We start from the raw sequence: 23,894 nt of genomic DNA, 5'->3' as shown, positions 1-23,894 counted from the left end.
CTGGACTCGAAATGATTCCCCAGGGCCAAGTTGACACTTGAGCTGGGCCGGAGTGGGGCTGAGCGGGATGGGTATTGCTCGCTTTGCGCGAGCCTCGAATCTTGCCTCCTCCCAGCTCGGTTTTCCCGTCCCCCTCCTCCTCCTGGCTCTCTTTCCTGTGTGCCGTTCCCCGCCCCCCACCCCCCATCTTACACACACACACCCCTTCTGATGGAATTGCTCCCCAAAACAGCGGGCAAAGATTGAGAGTCTGAGTCTGGGGGACGGAGGGCAACGAATCCAGATTTTATTGTCAGGGACTGGGAAAAGGGGAAGACGTGGGTGGGGGGCCGGGGTTGCTACATCGTCAAGCAGAAAGAGTTGATGTGGAGGGAAAGGCCAGTGGGGCCCGTCCCTCTCCTGGGTCGGTGCTGGGAGGGCTGACGATACGGAAAGCACAGGGGGTGGAGGGAGGGAAGGTCACGACCCCGCCCGAATTGTGCAGTGGAGGTGTCTGGGGGGAGGGGACAGCCGAGGTCTAGGAGCTGGGATGGAGGAGGCTACAGACTGCAAATCCTGCGGAAAGGGGCGGGGCGGGGGCGAGGCTTCTATTGCTTTTTGCTCACAGTTTTGCGGAAGGCGAGGCGGGGGTGGGCTTGGACTGGACACCCCTTGCCCCCCTTGGTACCCCTTGGGCGATGGGTGCTGGTGAAAAGAATGGAATCCGGACTGGGAAGGAAGAAGGTGAAGGAATGGGTCTATAGGGGCATCTACTTGGTCCCACCCAAATGCCAGAGATGCCCCTAAGTGCTGCCCGTGGGCCCGGCTAGACCTGGGCTGGGGCATGATGCGGGGCGGGCACAGTGAGGTTGCAGGCGGTAAAACCAAAGTGCTTATGAGGGACCCAGGATCCCGCCTGCTCCCCTCCCCCTGCGGAGGACAGGGGTGTTCACGGAAGCGCTTCAGTTTGGGGTAGGGGGCGCCGGAGTCCCAGAGTCCGCTTATTGCCAAGAAAATCCATTTCTGCCCCCTGGACCCCGACCATGGCTTGTGAACCCCGTTTTGTGCTAGGTTGGGGGGGAAGGGCTGGATGGACATGGCTTTTGGGAGGGGGGGTGTCTCCAAGGGGGCTCGGGGGTGAGACGGCCCCCCCTTTTCTAGGGGAGAGGGAAGGGCAGGGGGCGGGGTTCCCTGAGATCTGGGGTGTTCCCCCCCTTCTGAAGCCCCCCTCCCCCGCTACCCCTCCCCTTCCCTGGAACCCCGTACCTCGGGGTGGGGGGGAGGGAGAAAGATCATTCAAGGAGTGCCGGGAGGAGGGGCGGGCTGGGCGCCCGGAGGCCTGGGTCCCGGCTGGAGGTGGGGGGGGGTGTTGAATGGGAGGGGGTTCAGGGTTCAGGTTTCAGGTCAGTAGGGGGAGAAGAGAATGGGTCCGTGCGCAGTTCGGATGGGCCCGGGAGCAGGGTGGAGCAGGGGATGGGTGATCGGCGGTCCCTGGAGAAGAGGTGCGGCTGGAGCCGGGCGCAGAGACAGCGGGGAGCCTGCTGCCGCTGCCATTACTGCAGCCACCGCCAGGGGGCTGGGGAGCAGGCCGCCGGCCAGGGACTTCGGCAGTTCCTTGGAGAAAGTCAGCGTGCCCTGCAGGGGGAAGAGGGCGGGGAGGGGAGAGGGAATAGTCATTCTGTGGCCTGGCCAACTCCACCTCTCCCAGGGCGGCCGGCATTCCGTCTCCTCCCCGCCCCCCCGCTCGGGTCCCCCCTGCTTTGGCCAAATTTTCCATCGTCCAGGCCTCACCGCTAGTTCTCCAGCGCCCCTAGGCTTCTTGTGACGGCTCAGTAGTGGGTTGGGCTTCCCGGCCACGCCGTCTCGGTGCCGCCGGCTGGAAATGTGCTGTAAGGACCAGTGGGTAGGGGACCGTGAGCCACGGGGAAACAGGGAGCTCACACCTCAGCACCTGGGCCTGCCCCTTCTGTGGCACTAAAGGGGGACCCTGAGGAAATGTCTTCCCCCAAGCTCCCCCTTAGCAGGTGTACTCCCGAGAATTCTCGGGAAGGGCCTCAGACCCACCTGTTTCAGTTGGACCTCCGAGTTGACCTTGACATTGCAGATCTCACAGTGGAAGGTTCGGTCCTGGGCAGGGGCCTCTGGTTCCCCAGGAGTGGGAGGCCCCAGCCGAGGATAAGCTTTGATGGGGCCCAGTCCACTTCGGGCCTCCAGAATTGTCTTGTGCTTAGTACCTGGAGCCCACAGAGGGCAGGGGGTTAGGGATGGAGAAAAATTCTCCAGGCCTACTAGGCCTCAAATACCCACATTTCCAATTACAATATTGAGGGGCTGCATCAAGTGTGGGGGTTTGCCAAGCCCCTTGCAGCCCTTTCAAAGGTGGGTCAGGGGAGGGTCATAATTACAAGAAATAAGGTAGGGAGGGGGTGGAGAGGAAACTGAGGAGGCAAGGGGCTAAGGAATGAGGGAGATGCTTAGGGAGGGAGACAGGCTGGTCTTAGAGGGTCAGGCATGGGGGAAACCGCAGAGCTGGGAGGTAGGGGGCAGTAGCGGGGTGAGGACAGGGCCTTGCAGGGGCGGGAGGGGAGTCCGTACCTTTGTTATGTGCCTCGAGCTGGGACAGGGAGTTCACTGCCACCTTGCACAGAGCACAGTAGAGCAGTCGCTTGGCCTTTTCCTCCTCTTCCTTGCTACCCCCAGGCAGGGAAGCTGGGGCTGGAGTCCCCCCTTCACCCTTGGTCGCACCCTGACCAGTCTCCGGAACGCTGGGAGGGGATGGGGAGCCAGGCTGTTTCTTTGGGGATCCTGGAGCTGGACCCACTCCATTCTCCATGGAAACTGTCATTGGGGGAGAAACATAGGGATCATCCCAGATAGCTTTTGGAGAAGATTCTTTATGTGGAGGAGACCTACCCCCATTTCCTGGAGGGCAGGGGCCCAGGAGTCCCCACCCTGTGACAACATGCATGCACTCATGTCCTGGACCAGAGCCACATGTGGTTCAGAGCCACGTGTGGTCCAGCTGCCGCAGGCTGGGTGTGAGACTCCGGCGCCTGGCTCGCTCTTTGTAAGCTGGGAGGCTGACGGGTCCAGACCCACCAGCCTCCTGTTCAGCCAGGGTGAAGCTGGCAGCCAGTCTAGCCAGGGGGAGAGGGGCATGGAGCAAAGAATCTCCCCTCCAAGGCCTGCCAGCCAGCCTGGGCTTTCCGCCCGGCCAGCCCCCTCTCAGAGGCCTGCCCAGTCCCTGGGGAGGCATGCCAAAGAACTCTAGGAAGGGGCCGAAGCGAGGTGAGGAGAGCCTGGGAGAGACACACACAGACATGGCGAAAGGGAAGCAGAAACAGCAGAACCGGAGAGGGAAGAAACAGGGATGTGGGCTGCTCTATAATTCATGGCTCGATTAAAGATGCACAGGCCCCAGTCCTCAGCGCTGGGTTCTGGCCTCTGCACAGGGGAAACTCAAGCGCTCCCATTCTTGCTCCAGTGGCTGATCCAGTTTCCGGGTCAGGGAGAGGCCGGGGGTGGGGATGGGGGGCTGGTGGGAGGGGACCCCCCTAAGCCATGCAGATGTCCATTTGTTGGTCCATCCTGGGATCTTTCTTTTTTTTTTTTTCCCCTCTCTTCCTCATTTCTGCCATCCTTTATGTCCGTCCCAATCCAGACAGCACACTCATATCTCAATCTGGACAGGCCTCCTGGCTTTCAAAAGCAGGACAGGTTTCCTTATCTCTTTAGAGAGGTACCCCAGGAACTCAGTGAGGTAGTATACATTAAGCATTGAGAATGGTGCTAGACAGGCAGTGTTAGCTACATCACCACCATCGTCAGCCCCTTTGACAGAGACATTACCAAATGAACACAAGATGTTCAGGCTAAGAAGCAGCTAGAACACAAGTAGAACTCAGCTCACCTGCTTGCCCTATCCGTGCATCCCTGAGGACGGTGTGTGTGTGTGTGTGTGTGTGGTGAGAGTGGGGACCTGTTTCCCGGTTCTCATTCTTAGGGTGGGGCAGGAAGGACAGGCAAGGACAAGAACATGGGTTTGCTGAGTCTCCCCGAAGTTGACCCTGACTGACATCTGATGTGGTAATCCTGGGGATGGGGGTGGCTCAGATCTTCCTGTCTTGATATTCCTTCTTTCTGGTTTCTTGGCTGGGAATATGGTTGAGGATGGCCATCAGCCATGAGGGAGAAAGAATCTCACAGATCTTCAAGTCTCAGGCCCTCATGTCCCCAGAAAGAAAATTCTGGCCTAGAGAGGTCAAAAGATCTACCCAAGATCACCCAGGGAGTTGCCTGGGTTTCCTGGGCTCAGTCCTCCCCGGTGGAGCGGGGAGCCTCCGTGGGCAGGCCCTCAGATATCTTGATTCTTTCCCCTGTTCCTCTGCCCCATGAAGGGGCCTTTCCCTGCATCTGATGGTTCTCGTTTTCTTGAGGAAGTCTGCCAGGTGGCCTCACCCTAGCCCCTCTCTGAGTCACTGGGCAGTGGGGAGGACAGAGAGTGGGGACTCTGATGAGGAGCTGGGGCGGGAGTCGGGGTGACAGGATGGAAATTTTGCATCACTGTGTTTGGCTGCAGGACTCACCTTGGGTGGGGGTGGGGTGGGGGCTGAGGAAGAGAGATGAAAGCAAAGGAGAGTTCTGGGAGTGGGGACAGAATGGAGGAGACAAGATCCGTTGAAGGGTGTCGGGGTGTTGGACTTACCTGGACGGGGGGCTACACCATCTCCATTTGGGGGGGTGCTGCCTGGGGGAGCTGGGTCTCCTGGTTCCCGGACGCTGGGCTCCCTGCCTCGGGTCTTGGCAGCCTCGATGCCTTTGACTCTTCGGGCATGGCGATTACCCTTGTAGTGTGCCTCAGCCTGGCTCTTTAGAGATGGAGGAAGAGAAGGCAATCTGAGATCACCTTTCATCTGAATGTTCTTCCCACGGATCTATCAGATCCTGGGGTGGTCTCAGCGGGCTACAGTAAAAGCTCTCCCCACACCAGGGATATGTAAAGCCCCACACTGAGGAGCCCTGATTATTCCTGGGCTCAGTTGTGGGGAACCTCAGTCCCCATCTAGCCCGGGCTCTACCCCACCACCTCACCCAGCTCCTGGCTGCTGACTCCGGCTTCCCACCTTGTCCAGGGCTGAGGGAAAGGGAACTCACGTCTATGCGTGCTAAGTAGCTTTAGTCGTGTCCGACTCTTTGTGACCCCGTAGACTGTAGCCAGCCAGGGTCCTTTGTCCGTGGGATTCTCCAGGCAAGAATACTGGAGTGTTTGTCATGCCCTTTTCCAGGCGATCTTCCCAACCCAGGGAAGAGACATAACCCGAGTCTCTTATGTCTCCTGCATTGGCAGGTGGGTTCTTTACCACTAGCACCACCTGGGAAGCCCACTCGCTCCAACAGGGGAAATGGGAGGGGCCAAGCAATCCAGCCAGTCTGCATCTCCTCTCTGCGCCTGTGTCCCCTGGCCCCAGCATCCAGCTTTGCTGCTTCCACGCTCAAGCTGAGAGTCCCAGGAGCACTGAAGTCTGGGCTCTACCCTGAATACTCCCCCATGGTCTCATTTTCCCTGAGGCCTCTGTGGACACCCTGGAGGACCCTGGCCCCAAGCCCAGCTCTGGAGACAGAGACAGCAACAGAGACAGCTGTCAAAACAGAGCTGCTTGGTTGGGGGTGGGGGTGGGGGGAGTGAGAGGGCAGAGAGAGGGGAGGGCTGCCCACCATTGGGCCCTGGCCCCTCCAGTCTCACAGTGAGTGGAGCCAGGGTTGAGAGAGGGGGTTCTTGGGGTCAAGGTCAAGGTGAAGTCTAAATCTGAGTTGGTCCTGGCTCCACCCCAACCCTGCGTGCCTCCTCTGCTAAGAATACACAATCCTGGAACCACAAAAACATCCAGACAGGGTAAAGCAGAAATAAAAGGTGTGGATAGGCAGGAAAAGACTGACAGCCCAGGGTGGGGCAGTGGTGTGCAGAGTCTGGCAGCATGGTGTGTGTGTGTGTGTGGGTGGGTGTGTGTGTGTGTACTGGGGAGAGAAATAGAACATGCTTTCTTTTCCCCTACTCAGCAGAATGAGGCTGTGCTGTTTTTCTCCAAAAGCTCTCAGAACCTGCACCCCACAGAGTCCCCTACAGACCCATAGAAAAGGGAGCCCCAGAGGGGGATAATCTGGGAGGCCAGATACATCAGTTCTGACACCTAGGTTTGGATGGCTTCTCCCATGGGAAAGACTTTCCCACAGGAGAGCAGTAGGGGCCAGGCCTTGGGTGTGATTTGGAGAGAGGAGGAAATCAGGAGGTTAGAGGGAAGTGGGGGGTGCTGGGAGGAGTTCAGCAGAGGCCAAGGAGGGCACTGGGCTTCCCTGGTGGCTCAGTGGTAAAGAACCTGCCTGCCAGCACAGGAGCCTCAGGTTTGATCCCTGGGTGGGGAAGATCCCCTGGAGGAGGAAATGGCAACCCACTCCAGTATTCTTGCCTGGAAAATTCCAGGCAAGAGGAGCCTAGTAGGCTTTAGTCCTTGGGGTTGCAGTCGGACACGACTGAACAACAAGGAAGGAACACGGACTCTGCAGGGGGGCCGGTGACACAAATTAGCCCCACACCCGAGACCAGCGGGCCAGAGGCCACGCTCCCACCCGGACACAGACGGCCACCTGCGTTCTAAGAAGTTCTGAGGCAGGAATGCCTCAGTCCCTGAGTTACAGGGAGAGGGAAAAGTATCTGGAAACATTAGGAGTTGAATTGAGTCCCCCAAGAAAGATCTCTGGTCCCTCCGGAGGGCTTCCATTATTCCCGCCCCTCCTGCAGTATCCTTTGAGACCCCCTTAATCCCCACCCCTCACCCAGAGCTCCCAGCCCTGACCCTCCCACAAGATGCCACACAGCCCCTGTTCCACCTGCCCCACCCACTGGATGCATGAGTGGCTGGGTATCTTACCTGAGAGTTGAAGCGGATCTGACAGACATTGCAGGAGATGATGGGCCGCTTGGTCTTGAGCAAGGGTCCCCCAAAAGTGTGGGAGAGTACAGCCTTCTGCACAGGGTCCATCTGTGGAGGCAGGCTGGGGTAAGCCAGGGACCCAGCACAAGCAGTGGCAGCAGCTGGGCTGAAACAAAGTGCCCAGAGCTTCCTCCCCACTCCTCAGTGGGCCAGAAGGCCCCGAGCTTCGGTTCCCTGATTCTCTCCCAGCCCAATCTTCATAGCACTGGAAGGGCCCTGAAAAAGCCACTGGCTCAATGCTCCCATTTGACAGAAAGTAGAAGTGGCTTGCCCAAGGTCACAGCATGCTTCAGTAGCAGAGTTGGGATTTGAACCTGGACTCCTGCATCCATCTGTTATACCATGAAGATCGAATCCTGTCACCATGACCTTTTTCCTGAGCTAATCCACCAGAGGCCCACTTAGGAAGTCCCCAAAGCATCCCAGATCCTAGGGCCTTCAGCTAAAGCCTTTTCCGGCCTTTCAACCAAGCCAAGCCAAGGAGACAGATGTTCCTAGCTTCCCATCTCTGAGCCCCAGGTTGCCCTAACATGCTCACTCCCTGGACCTCTTAAGAGTAGCAGTTTCTAGAGGGAGTAAAAGAACTCAGGCGAGAGTAGGTGGATCCAGTGAATAACGGGGAATAAGGGGAAGCTAAGAAGCCGGGCTGGCCTGAGGAAGCCCAGGCATCTTCTGAACTCCCTCTCTCTGGTCACAGGGCTTCTAGGGCAGGGCTGTGGGGCTGGGCGGGATTAGGAACGGCCTCTGCCCCAACCCTGGATCAGCAGATGTCTTTGCAGTGTCCTGCCAAGAGTTCACATGAGGAGGGAAGAGGATGGGAGTTTCTCTCTGAGGCTTTCTGCTATCAGGGGATGAAGCCAGGGGCCCAGAGGCATGATAACTGCCTCCCTGCTCTTCCTCCTCCCTTCTGGCCCCTCAGTGGCTGGGGAGAGGCGAGCCTGGAATGCAGCTGAGGTTGTGCAGGACTGGGTGATCTCTCATAAGCTTAGAACCAAATGAGAGCTGAAACCTTATCTCCTAGGATTGAGTGGAAAAAAATGTTGCTGGAGACTGGGGGTGTCCATAGCTCCTTAGGCGAGGCCCTCCCTGTGCCCAGGTCTTCATGATTCCCAAGGAGGCAGTGGTGAGAGACAGGAACACGGAGCAGGGTGAAGAAGGCGGTCTGGAGAGCCCACACATCCTGGCTCCTCTTTGCTCCCCTCAGTTGTCTCACTGGCTGCTTGGGGTTAATGTCAAGAAAGGGGCTTCAGCATCCCTGTGAAATAGGCCACCCCACTTGGCAGTAGCAGAGGCAGGAGCCAGGTTCAGATAACCAGGCTGACAGACAAATGTCCATTGCCTGGCTTGCCCATGGCTGGAAGCAGTCCCTCTCAGTGGCTTACTCTTCACCTCCTGGAAGCCTGGGTCCTTTTTGGGGAAAAGCCAAACAGGGGAAGACTGGGTGTGTCTGTGTGTGTCTAGGCAGGCTATGATCAATCTGTGCAGGGGTGGAGTGTGAAGGCGTGTCACGTGCTGTGTGTACATCATTTATGGATCAACATTTCTGTGTCGGGGGATCTGCTGAAGCCATGAATGGTCAGGTTGTGCAATCTTCAGCTGTGTGTTTATCGGTGTGAATGTACGATGTGTTTGGCAGAAAGATAGACAGACCAAGTTGGAGACAGGCTTTAATCACAAAGAGGAGACACATGACTGCACTCGACTCTCAGCCCCTAGCCGACAGTCCTCCCTAATCAGGGACCCCCAACCCTGCCCCAGGGATCCCCTCAGCTCCTGGACGTCCTCACATGCTGGGTGGGGAATGGAATTCAGCCCAAACAGAAACCCAATCTGGGCCAGGAAACCTAAGTCAAAGAAAACTGTAGTGAGAGAGAAGTGGGAAGGAGAGGGGGACACAGAGGCTCTGGGTTCTGTCTGTGCCCCACCCAGCACCTCAGCCTGCTCCCCAGGGTGGCTGAGGACCAGTGCCCTGAGGATGACCTGGGAGTTGACCGTCCCAACATCCATCCCCTGCCAACAGTCCCTCCCCCGCTTAGGTCCTTCCTGCAGGGCAAGAGCCTTTTCCTTTGCACACCCCACTCCTCAGGTTTAAGTCCATGAACGCCAGCTAGGGGTGGGGGTAAGCAGAGAAGAGGGCAGCAACCCAGCCAGGTAGGTCCTTCCCACCCCGTCCTCCAGGAAGTGAGGAGACACCGGGCTGAAGGTGAAGGCTCCTAGGCCCAATCCCTGCGCAGGTGGAATGTGAACCACTGAAGTGCTGCTCCGGGCCAAGGTCAAGAGGCCCTGGTGACCTAGATGAGGGCTCTCTGGGGAGGGTGGAGGCCAGCGTCTCCCAGACCCCATCCCACTCCAGAGCCCCTTCCCTAGGATTTTGGCCTAGACGCTGTCTGGAAAAGTCCACAGAACAGTCCCCTCCCACCTGCCCTCCAACAGCAGACATGAAAGGGAATCGCTCCTCTAAGCTGGGGCAAAATGAATCAGGAAGGGCAAGGGGGAGGGAAGGGGGAAACCAGATCAGGAACACGAGGGGGGGGCTCTGATTATATTTCCTTCCATTGCCCTTTATCTGATGGCACCGCTGCCCCTGTTTGGCCACCCCACTTCCCCATCCCCCCCAAATAAAGGCGAAAAAGGGAAGGGGGTGGAATTTCGGGGATGGAGAGACCTGAGGGGCAGGAAGAATGAAATAGGAAAGAGAGGGGGCTAGAAGATGTCCAAAGAGCAGGTGGAAGCTGGCGGAGGGATGCTAAGAAGAGGACTAAGGCTGAGATGGGGTCAGGGCTGCATTAGGGATCTGAGCAGCGGCGTGGCAATCAGGGGGTAGGTGTAGGACCTGATGGGAAGTCTTAAGATTTGGGGGACTTCGAGGATCTGAGAAACAGAGGCCAGGGTATCCAGTATGGTGGCAGCAGGCTGCGGGGCGCCAGATGGGATCCGGAGATTGGTTAGGGCCGCGCCGGTCGTGGGGGATGGGCCGGATAACCCGAGGACCAGGCGGAGAGGTAGGGAGTCGGGCAGGGGCTTGCGGGCGGGGATTGGGGCGGGGGTTGGGGGGGGCCGCTGCGGCAGCGGCGGGAGCCAGGGAGAGAGGAGGGGCCGGGTGGCTTACCCTGCGGGACCCCGGGGGACGCGGCTCCATGGCCCGGGTTGGTGGACCCGGGCGGGGAGGCCGAGCCGGGCCGGGCCGGGCAGGCCGGGGACGCGGCGCTCGTTGCCCGGGTGGCTCGGGGCTGTGCGGCCGGGCCGGCCGGGAGAAGGGGAGGCGGCGCCGGCCCTGCCCGGAGCCCGCCCCAGAGGCGGGGCCGTGGGAGGGCCGAACACGGGGGCGGGGATAGGGATCTCGGGAGGGATAAAGGGGCGCTAGGGCGAAAAGAGGACGGGGTGTCCATGTCCAGACACTCGTTCCAGGAAGACCTGGTCCTGGTGAGCGGCATGGGCCAGACGCCCCACTGGGCTTCCTCCACTGGGGACTTTGCTGGGGCTTATATCCCTACCAATCCCATGGCCGACCCTGTTTCTCTAGCTTGGACCTTTCTCTTTTCTGTCACCCCTTCCACCCTCGCTCTTCTAACAGCTTCTCTTTCGAGTCCCCAGACGACCCTTCTGCTCCCTCTGCACACCGCCCCGGTGCCCCTTTTACATGTCACTTCCCCTGCTAAGGATGGGAGACGGAGCCCAGGTACCCAGGTGCCAGGCACTGCTCTCCTAGTGACTCCTCTGGATGGTGGAGCTGGGGTCGCCCAGGGCAGAAGCGACCTCAGGCTGGGGACATCATCCCTAACCTCTTCCCACCTGCTCCGCTCGCCCGCCACCTGCTGGAGAACCAGCGTCCCGAAGAGCTTATGCTTCGTGCACTTGCTGCCCTCTGGCGGTCCAGTGGGGACAGCACTGCGGGACGAGGGCCAGGAGGGCAGAGCAGCCCACTCCCCCAAACATTTCCTCATCCTTTTCTGGATAAATCCTAGGAGATTCCGGCTCTCTCATCTCTGGATCTCTTCCCCTCCGTTCCACCTAAGGCCGAGAGATGAGCGAAGCAGGGGCTAGGATGCGGAGAGAGAGAGGCTGTCTTTGGGAGACAGTGAGGGATATTCAAGGGCAGAGGGAGGAGTAATGCAGGGAGGGGTCTAAAGAGTAAGAACTACCAGAGTAGGAGAGATCTGGAAGTATTAGAGCAGCGAAGGAGAGACTCTGCCATGAATAATAATATCACCACCTCCATCTAATGTTGATTGAGCCCTTGGAATGTGCCAGCCTGTGGACTGAGCTCTTTGCATGGATTATCTAATTTAATCTTCACAACCACTATTGGAAGTAAGTACTATTATTATCTTCATTTTATAGATGAGGGAACTGAGGTTTAGAGAGGCTAAATAATTTGCCCAAGGTCATAAGCTAGTAAGTGGCTGAACTGGGATTTGAATTTAAACCTGGGCAGCCTGACTCCAAAGCCCTGTACTTAACTGCTGCACACCACTGCCAAGGCCTGTCTGCAGCTTTTCTGCAGTCCTTGTTCCCCTGCAGAATTTGACACTATTGATGCAGCCTGCCACACACTCTCACTTGGCTTCTCCAACTCAACAAAAACCCAATTCTGTCCCCACCCCCTCCTGTGGCTCCTCCATTTCCTTTGCTGGAGCCTCCTCCTGTTATGACTGCCTAGTTCTGCATATTCCCCAAGGCTTGGGCCTTGGCCAAACTACCTTTCTCTCTCTGATCATCTATAAAATAAAAACAATAGAAATAACATAGCAGCTTACCTTGAAAACTTACTTTATGCTAGGCATTATGATTATGTAATACAATTCTCACAATAACTTTTGAGTTGGTACTATTGCTGTCTTATTTTACAGCTGGTAAAATTGAGATTCAGAGTGGTTAAGTAATTGGCCTAAGTCACACAGCCAGTACTTTCAGAACATCAGTTCGAAGCCTGCCAGTCTGATGCCAGAGTTGGTGTTGCTCAAAATCTGGTCACATTCTCTCCAAGCTTATCCATGGTCCTGGCTTTACATGGCTCGTCTCCACCAGAGGCCGTGGAACCATGAACCCAGGGAGTCAGAAACCTGGGATTATCCAAGTGAATAGACGAAGTAGCTTTGTGACCTTGGGCAAGTCACTTAAACTCTCTGGGTCTGTGTTTCCTCGCCTATAAAATGGGGACAAAGGGGACTTCCCTGGCTGTCCAAAGGTGAAGACTCTATGCACCCAGTGCAGGGGACATGGGTTTGATCCCTGGTTGGGGAACTAAGATCCTACATGCTGCATGATGTGGCAAAAAATAAAAAATAAATGGGGACAATGATGGGAGACCTGAGGTTAAGTGTCAATCAGGTATGCAAATTGGGGGGAAAGTATTCTCAGCACCTTTTGCTCCAGTCACATCCAATCAATTGCAGTTTCTCAAATGCTCTTTTGTAGTCCTTGTTTCAGTCTGGAATATTCTCTGAGGTCCCTTTCTAAATTCTACTAATAATTCTTCAAAGCCCAAATCATAGCGTCACCTGCTCCAGCTTCAATCCCTTTTTCCTCCACTGTTTTTTTTTTTTCTCCCTGCTCAGCTCCAGTTGGTCCCTCACTACATCCAGCCAGTCTTTTCTGATACTCTTTTGGGCTGCCCTACAAGCTGCATGCCTCCAGCACAGCTCTTCTCACACTATAGGGTAAATGCTAACTTGTTATCTTTCCTACTACACTGTGAGCTCTCCAAGCAGACTGAGTCCTGTGTCCCTGACACCCGGTGTAGTGCCTGGCACATAGTAGGTGCTCAAAAATTTTTTTCATTCAGTTGAATTTTTGTGACTGTCTCTTTTGCCATATTTCTAACCCTTCCTCTGTTTTGCACTGTAGATCATTTCATGCACATCTATACTTCTTCCCTGAATATAAGCATCTTTAGGACTGGAGCATGTTATATTTACCCTCACATCTCCATCATATCTAGGACAGCACCCTGCTTATAGTCAGTATTCAGTTTTCTTGTCTGTAAAACATGGATAAAATGGCAGCTAACCCATAGGGTTGCTATAAAGATTGAGATATGAAAAATGCTTTGTAAACTTCAAAGTGCAATGCAAATGTTGGTTTGGATTCTCTGAGAAGAGGTTGGAAGGAACAGCAGGTATAAAGAGAACTCTTTTGGAGTTAGATGCTCTGGGTTCAAATCATACCTTAGGCACGTACTGTGTCAACTTAGATACATTCCTTCAGGGCCTTAGTTTCTGTCTTCCTATATATCAAACTGGAATAATAGTGTCTACTTTGTTGGGTAGTGATGAAGATTAAATGAGATCACATATAAAGAAACATCTACTGGTTAGGACTCGCTTTTTCACTGCTGAGGGCCCAGGTTCAATTCCTGGTTAGGGAACTAAGATTCCATAAGTCACCCAGTGTGGCCAAAACAACAATGACGGCCATGACAGAACCATTTACTGCAGTGCCTGATGCATAGTTGATGCTCAATATGCTTATAACTGGATATGGTTTGATGGTGGGTTATCTGAGTTGAGTAAAGCTGAACTTTCCCCAAACCTTTAGCTCCAGCCAACTCTCCAGGCCCCAAGTTCCAACTGTCTGTTGGACATTTTTGGCTCAGTGTCCCACCGGTCCACCAACTCACCATGTCTTCAAGTGAGTTCAGCAGCCTCACCCCAGGCCAGCCTCCTCCTCCGATCCCCTGCCCCTGGCAAGGTAACTTCTTTGTCTCAGTCACCGAGGCCTGAAACCGGCAGTCATCCTTGACTCATCCTCTCTCTTCTCCCCAGATTCCCAAACCCTGGTTGGTCACCGTAGCCTGTCAACATTTCCTTGGAAACACCTCACCTCTCCCCCTTCCTCTGCTCACTCTGCTGCTGTCATGGGCCCAGTCTGGCTCTCCAGGCTCCCCTGCAGGCTCTGGACAGCACCTTGTTTATAGTCAGTATTCCCGTTTTCTTATCTGTAAAACTGTAAAATGGCAGCTACCCCATAGGGTTGCTATAAAGACTGAGATATGCAAAATGCTTTGCAAACCTCAAAGTGCAATGCAAATGTTGGTATTGCAGGGCCAGCCTCCTGACTGGCCACCGTCCTCCAGCCTTTGCTCTCTTCCCTCCTGCCCCACTCACCTGCCTCAAACACTGCTTCTCCAGCTCACTCTCTTGCTCAAGAATGGATAATGTCTCCCTATTTCATATTGTATTAAATCTAGACAACTTAGCTGGCCCTTCAAGCCCTACCGCACTAACCCTCCCCTCCCCAACAGTGGGCTCCAGAGAGATGGAGCTTACAAACAGGCTGCCTATACCCTTGTGGAGTCTCTCTTTCCATCTCCTTGTCACTGCCCCCAATCTAGGTCTCATGACTTCTCTCGAAGCTGGACTGAATGAGATGATTCACATCAAACACCCAGCACCGTGTCTGGCCCGTAGCCGAACTTCAGCGATTATTAGCTATTATGGATATTGTTGTCAATAGTATACCAGAAAGTCAACGATGCTTGTAACTGACTAGAAGTGAGGGATGGGGCCCTGAGATAAGGAATTAGACAGAATAGGAGAAGAAGGCAGGGATGGATCCGAGGGAGAGAAGGAGTCAGGTGGTGAGAGGGTGGCAAAGGCAGACAGGCAGGTCGCTACTTACAGCGCTGTAATTGCTGAAGAGGCCCAGGGTGGGTGCCGGCTCCAGTGGGAAGGGCAGGATCTGCTTGAGGTCCAGTGGGGGCTGCATGATCGGGGGCTGCCGTAGCAGAGGGAGGGGCCCTGCCCGGCTCAAGCTGCCTAAAGGGCAGAGAAAACATTATGTCGGGCAGGAAGATTGACACTTGGGAGCCCCACCCAAGACTGGCAGTCCCAATCCCCAGCTGGGGCCCCCAAACTCAGAAGTGCCACCGACCCCCATTACACACACTTCCTCCTGCTGACTGACTCCGGAGCAATGGAGCAAGGTGCCCTGTGGGCCTGGGGGAGGGTGCAGATCTGTGGTTCTTCCCTTCGGGGTGATTTTCACTTCCCCCTTCTCCAGCCTCCCTCAGCCAAGACCTTCAGGCATTTTACAAACCCAGGAAGATCACAGGCCTTATCTGCAGGCTGCCTGACAGACCAGCAGGACTGGGAGTCCCAGACCCCTGGCCACTCCCTTCTTCCGGTTTTGCTGTCCCCCAGGGAATCCCAAAGGCTTACCCCAGGGAGAACAGTCAGGTGAGTGATTCATCCCACTGCTTAGAGGGGACTATTGAGACCTGGATTTGAAGGAGGGCTGCTGAATCTTTCAGGCTCCCCATAGAGTTATGATTTTGTCCCAACTGTAATTCTTAACGAACTGTCGACGTCTGGGGTCAGCGAGTGGCATTTGCTCTGGGAGGCGGGCTGCCTGGGACCATTCTCAGAGCCCTTTCTCCCAACTGGTCTGTCTTCCCCAGGCACCTCTGTTGGTCGCTGCCGGAATGTTCGCTCCGGCTCTGCAGGAGGAACTGTGACTGGCCTCTGGGAGGGGAATGCCTGGGTCTGACCCCAAGGGGAAATGAAAGTCCAGGCCAGCCACGCCACTACCCTCCCTGAAACCTCCTCCCCCAGAGCCATGGGAGGAGCCCGGCCAGGCTCCACGGAGTGGTCCCCAAGGCCCTAAGGACCCCTCTGGGCTTCCGCTGGCCCAGCTCCCTTCTGCGATCTCACTGTCCACCGGTCAGGGAACTCTGGCTGCCCTTCACGGCTCCAGCAACCCCCTGCCAGCACCAGGGGTTCCCAGGAACAAAGGCAAACCCAGGAGGCTGCAAGCTTAGCCCCGTCCTCCCTTGACCTCACTGGGGCAGAGGGTCCCCCCTCACCCAGATCCTTTCCTGCTCCCTTCAGAGACGGCCCCCTTTCATACCTTCAGTGTCTGGTGCCCTCTGCCCCCAGGCAGTGGCCTGGCCCTGGCCCCCCAGGGGCCTGGGCCTGACAGCGTCCCCTTCCCTTGGTTCTGCCCCCTGCCCCCTCCCTTGCCAGCCCCCCCCCCAGTCCAGTCAGTAGAACCAGCCAATCAGAGTCCTGGAAAAGTGGGGCAGAGGGGAGGGCGGGGGAGCAGGGATTAGGGGAATCAGAGGCAAGAGGGAGGGGGTGGGGAGGGCTCAGGCACAGCTGGGGGCAGGGAGCTGGTCCAGGAAGGTTGGAGGGGTCTGCCTTTTTCACCCACTGCTATGACTGCGTGGCCAAGGGGCCTGAGGCTGAGAGGTGTCAAGGCTGCTGGGAGCTTGGGCGGCAGACATCTAAGGGCTGAAGGAGAAGGGTGGGATGCTTAGCCTTGGCCCTTGGGCAGCTGGGGGTCTGTAAGTCATATCCATTCCCTCCTCACCTTGAGGTTGAGAGGGGATAGTGGGGCAGGAGAGAGACAGACAGACAAGCAGACAAAAGTGAGTGAGAGAGAAGGGGAAAGACTGACAGAAGCAGGAATAGGTGACTGAGAAAAGGGACATAAACGCTGAGAGAGAAGAGGATAGGGGACAATGGAGAGGTGAAGAGAGTAAAATGAGGGAGAAACAGAACACCGCAGAGAAGCTGGACACAGAGCTAGGGACAAGGGCAGAAAGACCAGAAAACAGAGAACGAGAGAGGAGAAAGAGGGATGGACAGACTGATGGGGTAGGGTGACCATCTCCCCTTCCCCTCTGTTCCCCCTGTGGCTTCTCCCTTCTGTGCCCACCCCCTCCTGCCTGGCACACAAGGCCAGGGCAGCCTTAACGAGCCCCGGGCGGCATCAGGAATGGTGAGAGAAACCTGAGCACTCCCAGAGTCCCCGGCACCCAGCACCCACCCCGAGCAGCTGGTTCGGGGCTGGCACTTGCCCCGGCCCCAGGGAGGGCAGCAGCTCAGCTCCCTGACCCTTTCCCTGGCTCAGGACTCTCCAGGTCCTCGCCCCTCAAACACCCATCTCAGAGGAGAGAGGTGAGTTCTGCAAAAGGCGACAGAAAAACAAATATATCCAGGCATTCTGAGTATTCGCACATTTCATCTCTGAGGGAACCATTCTATGCGGTAGCTAATACTAGGTTTTAACCATTTGACATATGAAGAAACCTAGGCTCAGAAGAGTTACAAAGACTTGGTTGATATTACACAGCCTGTAAGTATCAGGGCTGAGATTTCAATGAAGATCCGTCACCCTCTGTAGCAAATTCTTCCTTTGCTAATAACCCCGAAGTGCTCCAGTCTAACTCTGAATTCAGCAAAGATATGAGCAAGGCTTCCATCTTGTCCAAGGACAGGAAACGGAGAACAAGTTCCATGCACCTCCTGGGGCTGGAGGAAAAGGGGTAGCCACCACTTGGTTCCCTCTGGCCAGCAACTCATCTTTTCCACTGACATGAGCCCAAGGGTGGGGGGAGGGAAGGGGAAGTGGGAGGAAGGAGCTAAGGATGCAGTGAAGTGAGGAACCCAAATGGGCAGCTAGAGATTCGTGTGTCTCTTTCCCAGAGTCCTGGGTCCACTCCACTGAGATCTGGGGTGGAAGGGCGGCAGACGGCAGCTTTTATGGACCCAGTGAGCAGAAACAGGGCCCTTGGTCTGGTAGCCCAAGCCTCAGTCCTTTCCTCTCCTTCTTGGAGAGGAATAATTAATAACTTTATTAATAACTTGCCACTTTCTGAGGGTCCACTGTATGCCAGGCACTGTACATACACGCCTCCTTGTGGATGGCTCCGCTGCTCACTAGCTGGGTGACTAGCTTGTTTCCTGAACTCTCTCTGTCTCACTTCTCCTTTATCAAAAGAGACCAATGGTATCTTGCGTAGTGGAGTTGTTGAAAAGATAGAACAAATCCATGTACAGTGCTGGCCTGCCACAAAGAAAGCTCAAGAAATGTTTGCTAAATAAACAAATCCTCATCTTTTAGATGACGGCCATCAGATCAGAGAGGGGGAGTTACTTGACCAAGGTCACACAGCTAGTAAGGCATTTGAATCTAGCTGGCTGGCTCCAGACAGGGCTTTCAGGCACCACACTTTACTAGGGATGGAAGAGGGAAAGGCAAGAATATAAAGAGGGCTTCGCAAGAGGAAATGAAGCAGGAAATCTGGGGCTCCTGATGGCTGGTTAGGTGAGGGCTTCAGGGGGGTTTGGAGGAAGAGGAGGTAGACAGCAAATTGGAGTGTGTATGTGTGCGCTAGTGCACAGGCCTGTGGGCGTGCACACCCTGTCAGGCAGGGCAGGGAGGAGCTGGGGCCTGGCTGGGACAGGCCACTCCAGAGGGAAACTCATTAGAGTAATTACCTCCAGCAGATAGAGCCCCACCCAACTCTGCTGGGAGAAGCCGAATGCTTTATTAAAGACTGTTCCCAACCACTTTAGGGGGGTGAGGTCTCAGTCCCTTGGATGCATGTCCATCTTTCCACTTCTGCGCCCTAACCTGGCCCTAGGCACTTTGATCTTGTTCAGGTTTCCCCTCCAGCACCAAGCCACAACCAAGCCAGGTCAGACTCCTTCCATCCCACTCAGGGCTGGTCCTTTCCTTCCTCTCTTCCCCAGAAACTCTGACCAGGTGGGAATCCCAGCCCTGGACTCTCTTAGGTGGGCCTGGGGCCTGAAGCTCCTGTGGCAAAGAATGGGAATGTCTGCCGTGAGCTGGCTCTGGGAGTGGCGGCGTCTGCTAGGAACAGGATCCAGGAAGGGTGCTAGGGTAGGGCTGCAGGTTAGTGTTGGTCTGGAGATTAGACCGGGATGAGATTCAAATCAGAGAGAGGATTTGGGGTGAGGGTGGCAAATGTGTTAGGGCCCATGGCTGTGAAAAACAAGGGGTCAGCACTGTGTTAAAGTGGGAATTATGCTCCGGGGCCAAAGGAGAAATGAGATTGGTATCTGGACTTGAATCTCATCTCTAATCCATTTTTTTCTCTTTAGGCCTTTTGGTCTCTTCTAAACCCCAGACATTTTTAAAACTGGGGGTTTTGGGGGGAGAGCCTGGAACCCCTGGATCTTGCTTTCTTGACCAGCTCTCAGGTATCTATCTCCTGCTTCAGTTTTCCCCGTCTTGGCAGGAGGCAGGCTGAGTGCTGGGAAGGCTTTGAAGTCAGAGATGAAAGCAACAAGGGGATGATTATGAACAACTACTCAAAACATCATCCCTAATAACCCTGGGGTGGATGTGGGTGGGGGCAGGGCCTAAAGGGAGGAGGTGGCCAGGAAAGGAAGAAGGAAGACCCCTGGAAAATTTTCCCCAGCCTGACTGGAGAGGCCTCCTTCAATGCCCCCAACCCCCACAACACCACACTAAGGGCCCAGTTGCAGAGGAGCGTAAGAAAAGCTCAGAATAGGGAACCTGAGCCCAGAATCACCACCTTAAACCTGGGCCCACAGTCTAGTTCTTGAGCAAGCAGGCTGGGCCTCACCTGCTGGGCAGGACACCCACACGCAGCTTCAGTGGACCTCAGCATTTAGAACCTGAAAACCTTAGAATGGGCCTGAGGTCCAGCTGGCAGCTTCCTCTCTCTTTCTTTCCTTGTCTAAGAGAGCTAGGTGTGTGGCCCACCAGGCTTCACACCGCTCTATGGGCTTGGCACAAGGAGGGAGTTAATTACAGTGTCTGTCCTCAGGGAGATGTGGTGGGGGTCCAATTGGTGGCCCCGGGCATTCCTCCTGTGGTGGGGTCTTGGTCTGGTGCTAGCAGAGGTCCTCTCCAGGGCCTATTGACTAGGAGAAGCACAGCTCCAACTGGCCTGTCCCAGACAAGCGTGACGCTGCCTCTGGGGTTCGTGCCCAGGGTGGGGCCAGGGTGTGGGGGATTGCACAGGTTGGAGGAATGTGGAGTCTGTGCTCTGGGGACCTGAGTCCAAGTATGTTGGTGGGGGTCACACAAGGGTAGGGATTGTCTAGATGGGAGGGGAGTCTCTTCCCTGCTAGAGATCCTCTTGGGAAGGAAGGCAAGCAACCAGTCATTCGTGCCTCCGTTCGCTCATTCATTTAATGGATTTGATGGAGTGCCAGGTGGAGGGAGGCAGATGTGGAGTGGTGAGAGTGAGGAGATACAGGAGAGGGAGAGAAAGAGATGGAAGGAGGAGGGGAGGAGGGGAGAGAGACCCCTAGTGGGAGTCAATAGGGGTCAAGCCAAAGAAGAAAAGCAAAAGAGCCAAGGAGGCACCAGCAGAGGGCTGAGGCGGGAGCCAGGCAAGCCCTGGAGCGCCAGCATGGAGCCAGGTGTCCCGGTGGGGGCGGGGAGCCCACAGGTGCCTGACCTGGTGGGCAGTCTCCCATCACAAACAGGGCCCAGGAACCGGCCTAGCCAGGGCAGAGATCAGAGGTTAGAGGACAAAGCACAGCAGTCCACCGGTAGACTATCGTGGAGGCAGGGGCCTGGAGCCGGGATCTTGAGAGTCCTCTCCTCCCCCACTCGGGGCTCCCTTCCCATGTAGGTCATGAGGCTGGGGTGGCTGTGGTTGAAGGGATGGCGGAGCCCCGCGGGAGTCTCCTCCCCCATCCTGATGCTCTCCGTCGCCCCTTCCTCTGAAGGTGCCCCTCGGCCCAAGGCAGGGGTGGAGGTAGGGTGGGGGAGGAAGGAAGAAGAAGGAAGCCGGGAAGGAAGGGCCCGGGCCGCCAGAGCTGGGAGAGAGAGGGGCAGGTCCCGGCGTGTTGGGGCAGGATCCTGCGGAGGCAGGATCCAAGCCGCAGGGGTCCTGGGATGGACAGTTTCCACCCGTGCTTCTCCCCAGACCCCTTATCTTCAGCCCTCAGGTTCCCACCTCCCACCACACACACCTCGAAGCTACACCCACCATCTTCTACCCCCGCCCGCCCCCCACTTCCTCCTTTCCCTCTTATCCTGGGCCCAGAAGGGGGTCGGAGTGTTTGAGCTAAGGGTGGGGGTGCGGAGGGGGGGCGGGTCAAAACCTTTCGCTCAACTCCACCAGGCCAAGGCCAGCCCCCTCCCCCAGCCGCTCGTAGACAGTCATATAATATTCATGAGGCTCATGAATACGCAATGTGCTCATTGTGGGGCTGGGGTCTCACTCGGCTCTGCCTCCCCCTTTACCATTCCCGGGATTACCGGGAGAAGAAGCGGTAGTTTGGGGAAGGAGGGGGCCCCAGATGTGGAGCCAGATGAAGGGGGAGGGGGAACCGGTCGCTGACGGGCGGCCGCAGTCACCGCGGTGCGGGAGGTTGGGGGGTGACCTACTGAGAGGAACCCAAGAGCCTGGAGCCGCAGAGCCCACTCACCGAGGATCATGCTGGGGACCCAGGCGCCCGGGGGTTCCGCGTCGCTCTGTCCCGGGGGCCGTTCTGGCCGGGCTGGGGGTACGGGGGGTGGAGTCGGGGGAGGAGCAGAGGCCGGCCGAGGCGGAGCGGGGGCGGAGCCCGCAGCAGGTGAAGACGGGAGGAGGGGGGACCCGGGTACCCAGGGCTCCAGGAAGGGGCGTCCCGGCGGCTCCTCGCCCTCTCCCGCGTTCTCTTCTACTTGCCGCCCCTGAGTCTCCTGGATTTACGGTGACACTGCAGCCAGGGCTTGGGGAACAAGACATCTAGAGGACGGTGTGTGCTGACACAGGAAGCTAGAAACTAAGATGCCTGGGATCCCGGGAAGGGCTGAGTCTGAGGGCGGGAAGTCTGGCCACGGGTTGATATGCGGTGGGGGTGGGGTGCCTAAATACTGTGGGGAGGGATGGGGCCAGGGTGGATGGGACACCTGAGTCCTCTCCAGAGTGATGGACTGGGCAGAAGTGGAGGGTGGGGGCAGAGAATGTTTGTTTCTCTGGCTCTGCAGCAGGACGCCTGGGGGCTGGGTCTCAGAAGTGGAATATGGGGTTGAAGACGGATCCTGGTTGATCTCTGGCTGGGATCTGAATGCCTAGGTCCTAGAGAAGGTCTGAGGGAAGAGACTGCAATCAATGAACCCAAAGAGGTGGAAATAGATGCTTGCACCTGAAATCATTAGGGCAACCAGAGTTGACAGGAGATCCAGAACTGAGGCTCAACCTTGTAGATATGGCCTGGATTGGTGTGGGGATGGGACCGTCTATCCAGGGCATTCCCCACTAAGGTGAGCCTGGGCTAGAGAGGCCTGGTGGGGGGTCTTTGATAAGGTGGAGGAGAGGATGAAGGATAGAACAGACTGTATGTGCTGGGGAGAATGGGGTGGCAGGGCAGAGGACAGGACACTGGATGTATTCTAAGCACCAACAGGATGTATTCTAAGGCAGGCAACTGGGACCGCAGCACGAGCCTGGAGTCTGGGAGTCTGCGAGGTGTCTGGAGACGATGCAGCTGCTGCAGCCTGGACCTGTCTGTACCTGCCCCAGGAGGGAGGGCAGGAGGATTTCCCAGAATGCCAAGCAGCCAGCTTCAGGCCAGCCCCAGCCAGAGGGAAAGTAGGTGTGACTAGGAGCTAGAACACTTGGGATTTAGGGAGAGTGGAGGCAGGGAGGCAGAAGTCAGGAGGAAGGTGGGGGGACTGGCGTCTTGGAATAGTCTAGAAAAGAGGAAGGGGACTGGAGCGTGGCATTCCTGGGTTCTGCAGGAAATTTAGGACTATATGGCTAATTAAGGTACAGGAAGTTTAAGTTCCTGTTTCTGGGCCTCAGCAGTTTCTTGTCCTCACCCCACTGATCTGGTTTGAAAAATATATCTGTTTCTGTACCTGCCGAGATGCTCCAGCTTAAAGGCAAGTTAATTCTCAGGGTCCTAATGCCTTGGTCTTGTTCTGATCCAGAGGCCCAGAGATCTAGGCAGACTGTGGCTTTGTGCCTAAATCTGACCTTGGGGGAGAAGGTAGGGTCTCCTTGCCCATCAGAGTTTGTCCTTGTGGTCCAGATCCGACCTACCACCATGCTGTTCCAGCCTCGTATCACCAAGCTTGCTCTTCCCAGTTCTTGTTATCCACCCCCCCACACACACACATATACTCCCTCCTTGCCTCTTGTTATTCTTTCTCCTCCTGGGCGGACTCCCGAGAACAAACCAGAGTCAGCATCAGACATAGTTGATTAGTGATAAAGACCCCTTTGCCCTCAGCTTTGTCCCCCTCCCACTCTATCCCCCAGGACCCTGAGTTAGAGGGGTCTCAGAAGAGGGGTTGCTTAGCTCGCCAAGGGGAGGCAGCTGGCTGGAGGGCGGGGTGACCTTGCAGGCAGCTGGAGGGGGCAGCGTGAGGGGTGAATTCATTATTGATGAGCCCTGCACCCCGGGCTACTAATGAGCCCAGGCCGGCTGCTCTAATTGATGTCAAGAAACTTGAGACCCCCAGATCAGCTTCCCGCCTGCCAGCTGCCTCTCCTAAGCCCCCTCCCCCTTACGCACCCCCAGCTGCTGTTCCCGTCCCAGGCCTCCTTTCCATCTCCACTGACACAGACAGGGCTAGGACTCGGGCCTTCCCCCTGCTCTCGTCTCTCTGCATCACTCAAGTCTCAAGATGAGAGGCAGACATGCTTTGGAGGGGCTGGGAGATTTGGAAGGGGAAACAGACTGGAGCCTGAGAATTACAGTTCAGCAACAGAGACTGGTGCTGGGTTACATCTGCAGCACTTCCGAACCCAAGGAATTCCAACATTGTATTGTGCCTCCTTGAGAGAGACCTTGTCACTCTCAGAGACTCAAAGGTACAGGCACTAACTACACAGACACACCCATGATACCAGCCCAATACAGCCCACTTCCCCTCCTCATTTCCTCCTCATCATAGTGTAAGAAATCTCAGATTTGGCCCCTGGAGTATGGCTGTTGCCATTCCCACCCATCTCCCAAGAAGGCAAGTATGGGATTTCATTCTTGAAGTCTCAGTGCCTTGCTATGCCACAGCTGTCATCCTTGGAAATACTGGGTAGCTCTTTGCCTCATCAGGTCTTGCCCTCCCTAATAGTCCTTCATTTATGGGTTCTGGGAAGAAGTTTCTGAGTTACAGAATTATTAAGAAGTTGGAAGACTGGAGTGCAGAGCAGCTTTGAACTCCAAGGAGAGATATTTTGAGATCATGCTGGAACTGAGAGGCAGG

At 56.1% G+C, this 23,894-nt stretch overlaps 1 protein-coding gene across 5 annotated transcripts; it reads right to left on the bottom strand.

Annotated features, from left to right (window-relative positions):
- Positions 1 to 262: 262 nt before the first annotated feature.
- On the bottom strand, positions 263 to 22,405 carry ZNF385A (zinc finger protein 385A). 5 transcript variants are annotated; one of them, XM_086398950.1, is made up of 8 exons: positions 21,128 to 22,405; positions 14,589 to 14,721; positions 6,906 to 7,016; positions 4,685 to 4,847; positions 2,575 to 2,817; positions 2,044 to 2,213; positions 1,771 to 1,866; positions 263 to 1,614 (listed from the first exon to the last, which is right to left on the bottom strand). In XM_086398950.1, the coding sequence occupies exons 1-8, from the start codon at positions 21,427 to 21,429 to the stop codon at positions 1,384 to 1,386; spliced, it is 1,449 nt and encodes a 482-aa protein (XP_086255076.1). In that variant the 5' UTR covers positions 21,430 to 22,405; the 3' UTR covers positions 263 to 1,383. The 5 variants fall into 5 exon arrangements, with proteins under 5 accessions (XP_086255076.1, XP_086255079.1, XP_086255080.1 ...); XM_086398953.1 differs by having other exon boundaries at positions 14,589 to 14,725; positions 21,128 to 21,243; XM_086398954.1 differs by lacking the exon at positions 21,128 to 22,405 and adding an exon at positions 15,816 to 15,924 and having other exon boundaries at positions 14,589 to 14,725.
- Between the last annotated feature and the right edge of the window lie 1,489 nt (positions 22,406 to 23,894).

Source organism: Bos grunniens, chromosome 5 (genome assembly GCF_055505025.1).
Source record: "Bos grunniens cultivar Pamir isolate PY7600 chromosome 5, Bosgru_T2T1.0, whole genome shotgun sequence".
NCBI lineage: Eukaryota > Metazoa > Chordata > Mammalia > Artiodactyla > Bovidae > Bos > Bos grunniens.
This window is presented reverse-complemented; position numbering and strand designations above follow the sequence as displayed.

Excerpts from the sequence above, each read along its gene's own strand:
- ZNF385A (XM_086398950.1), bottom strand. The coding sequence starts at position 21,429 with ATGTCTTGTTCCCCAAGCCCTGGCTGCAGTGTCACCGTAAATCCAGGA. Across the intron at positions 4,848-6,905 it reads AGATCCGCTTCAACTCTCAG|AGCCAGGCTGAGGCACACTA; the intron begins GTAAGATACCCA and ends CCATCTCTAAAG. Across the intron at positions 1,615-1,770 it reads GGGGCGCTGGAGAACTAGCG|GGCACGCTGACTTTCTCCAA; the intron begins GTGAGGCCTGGA and ends TTCCCCCTGCAG.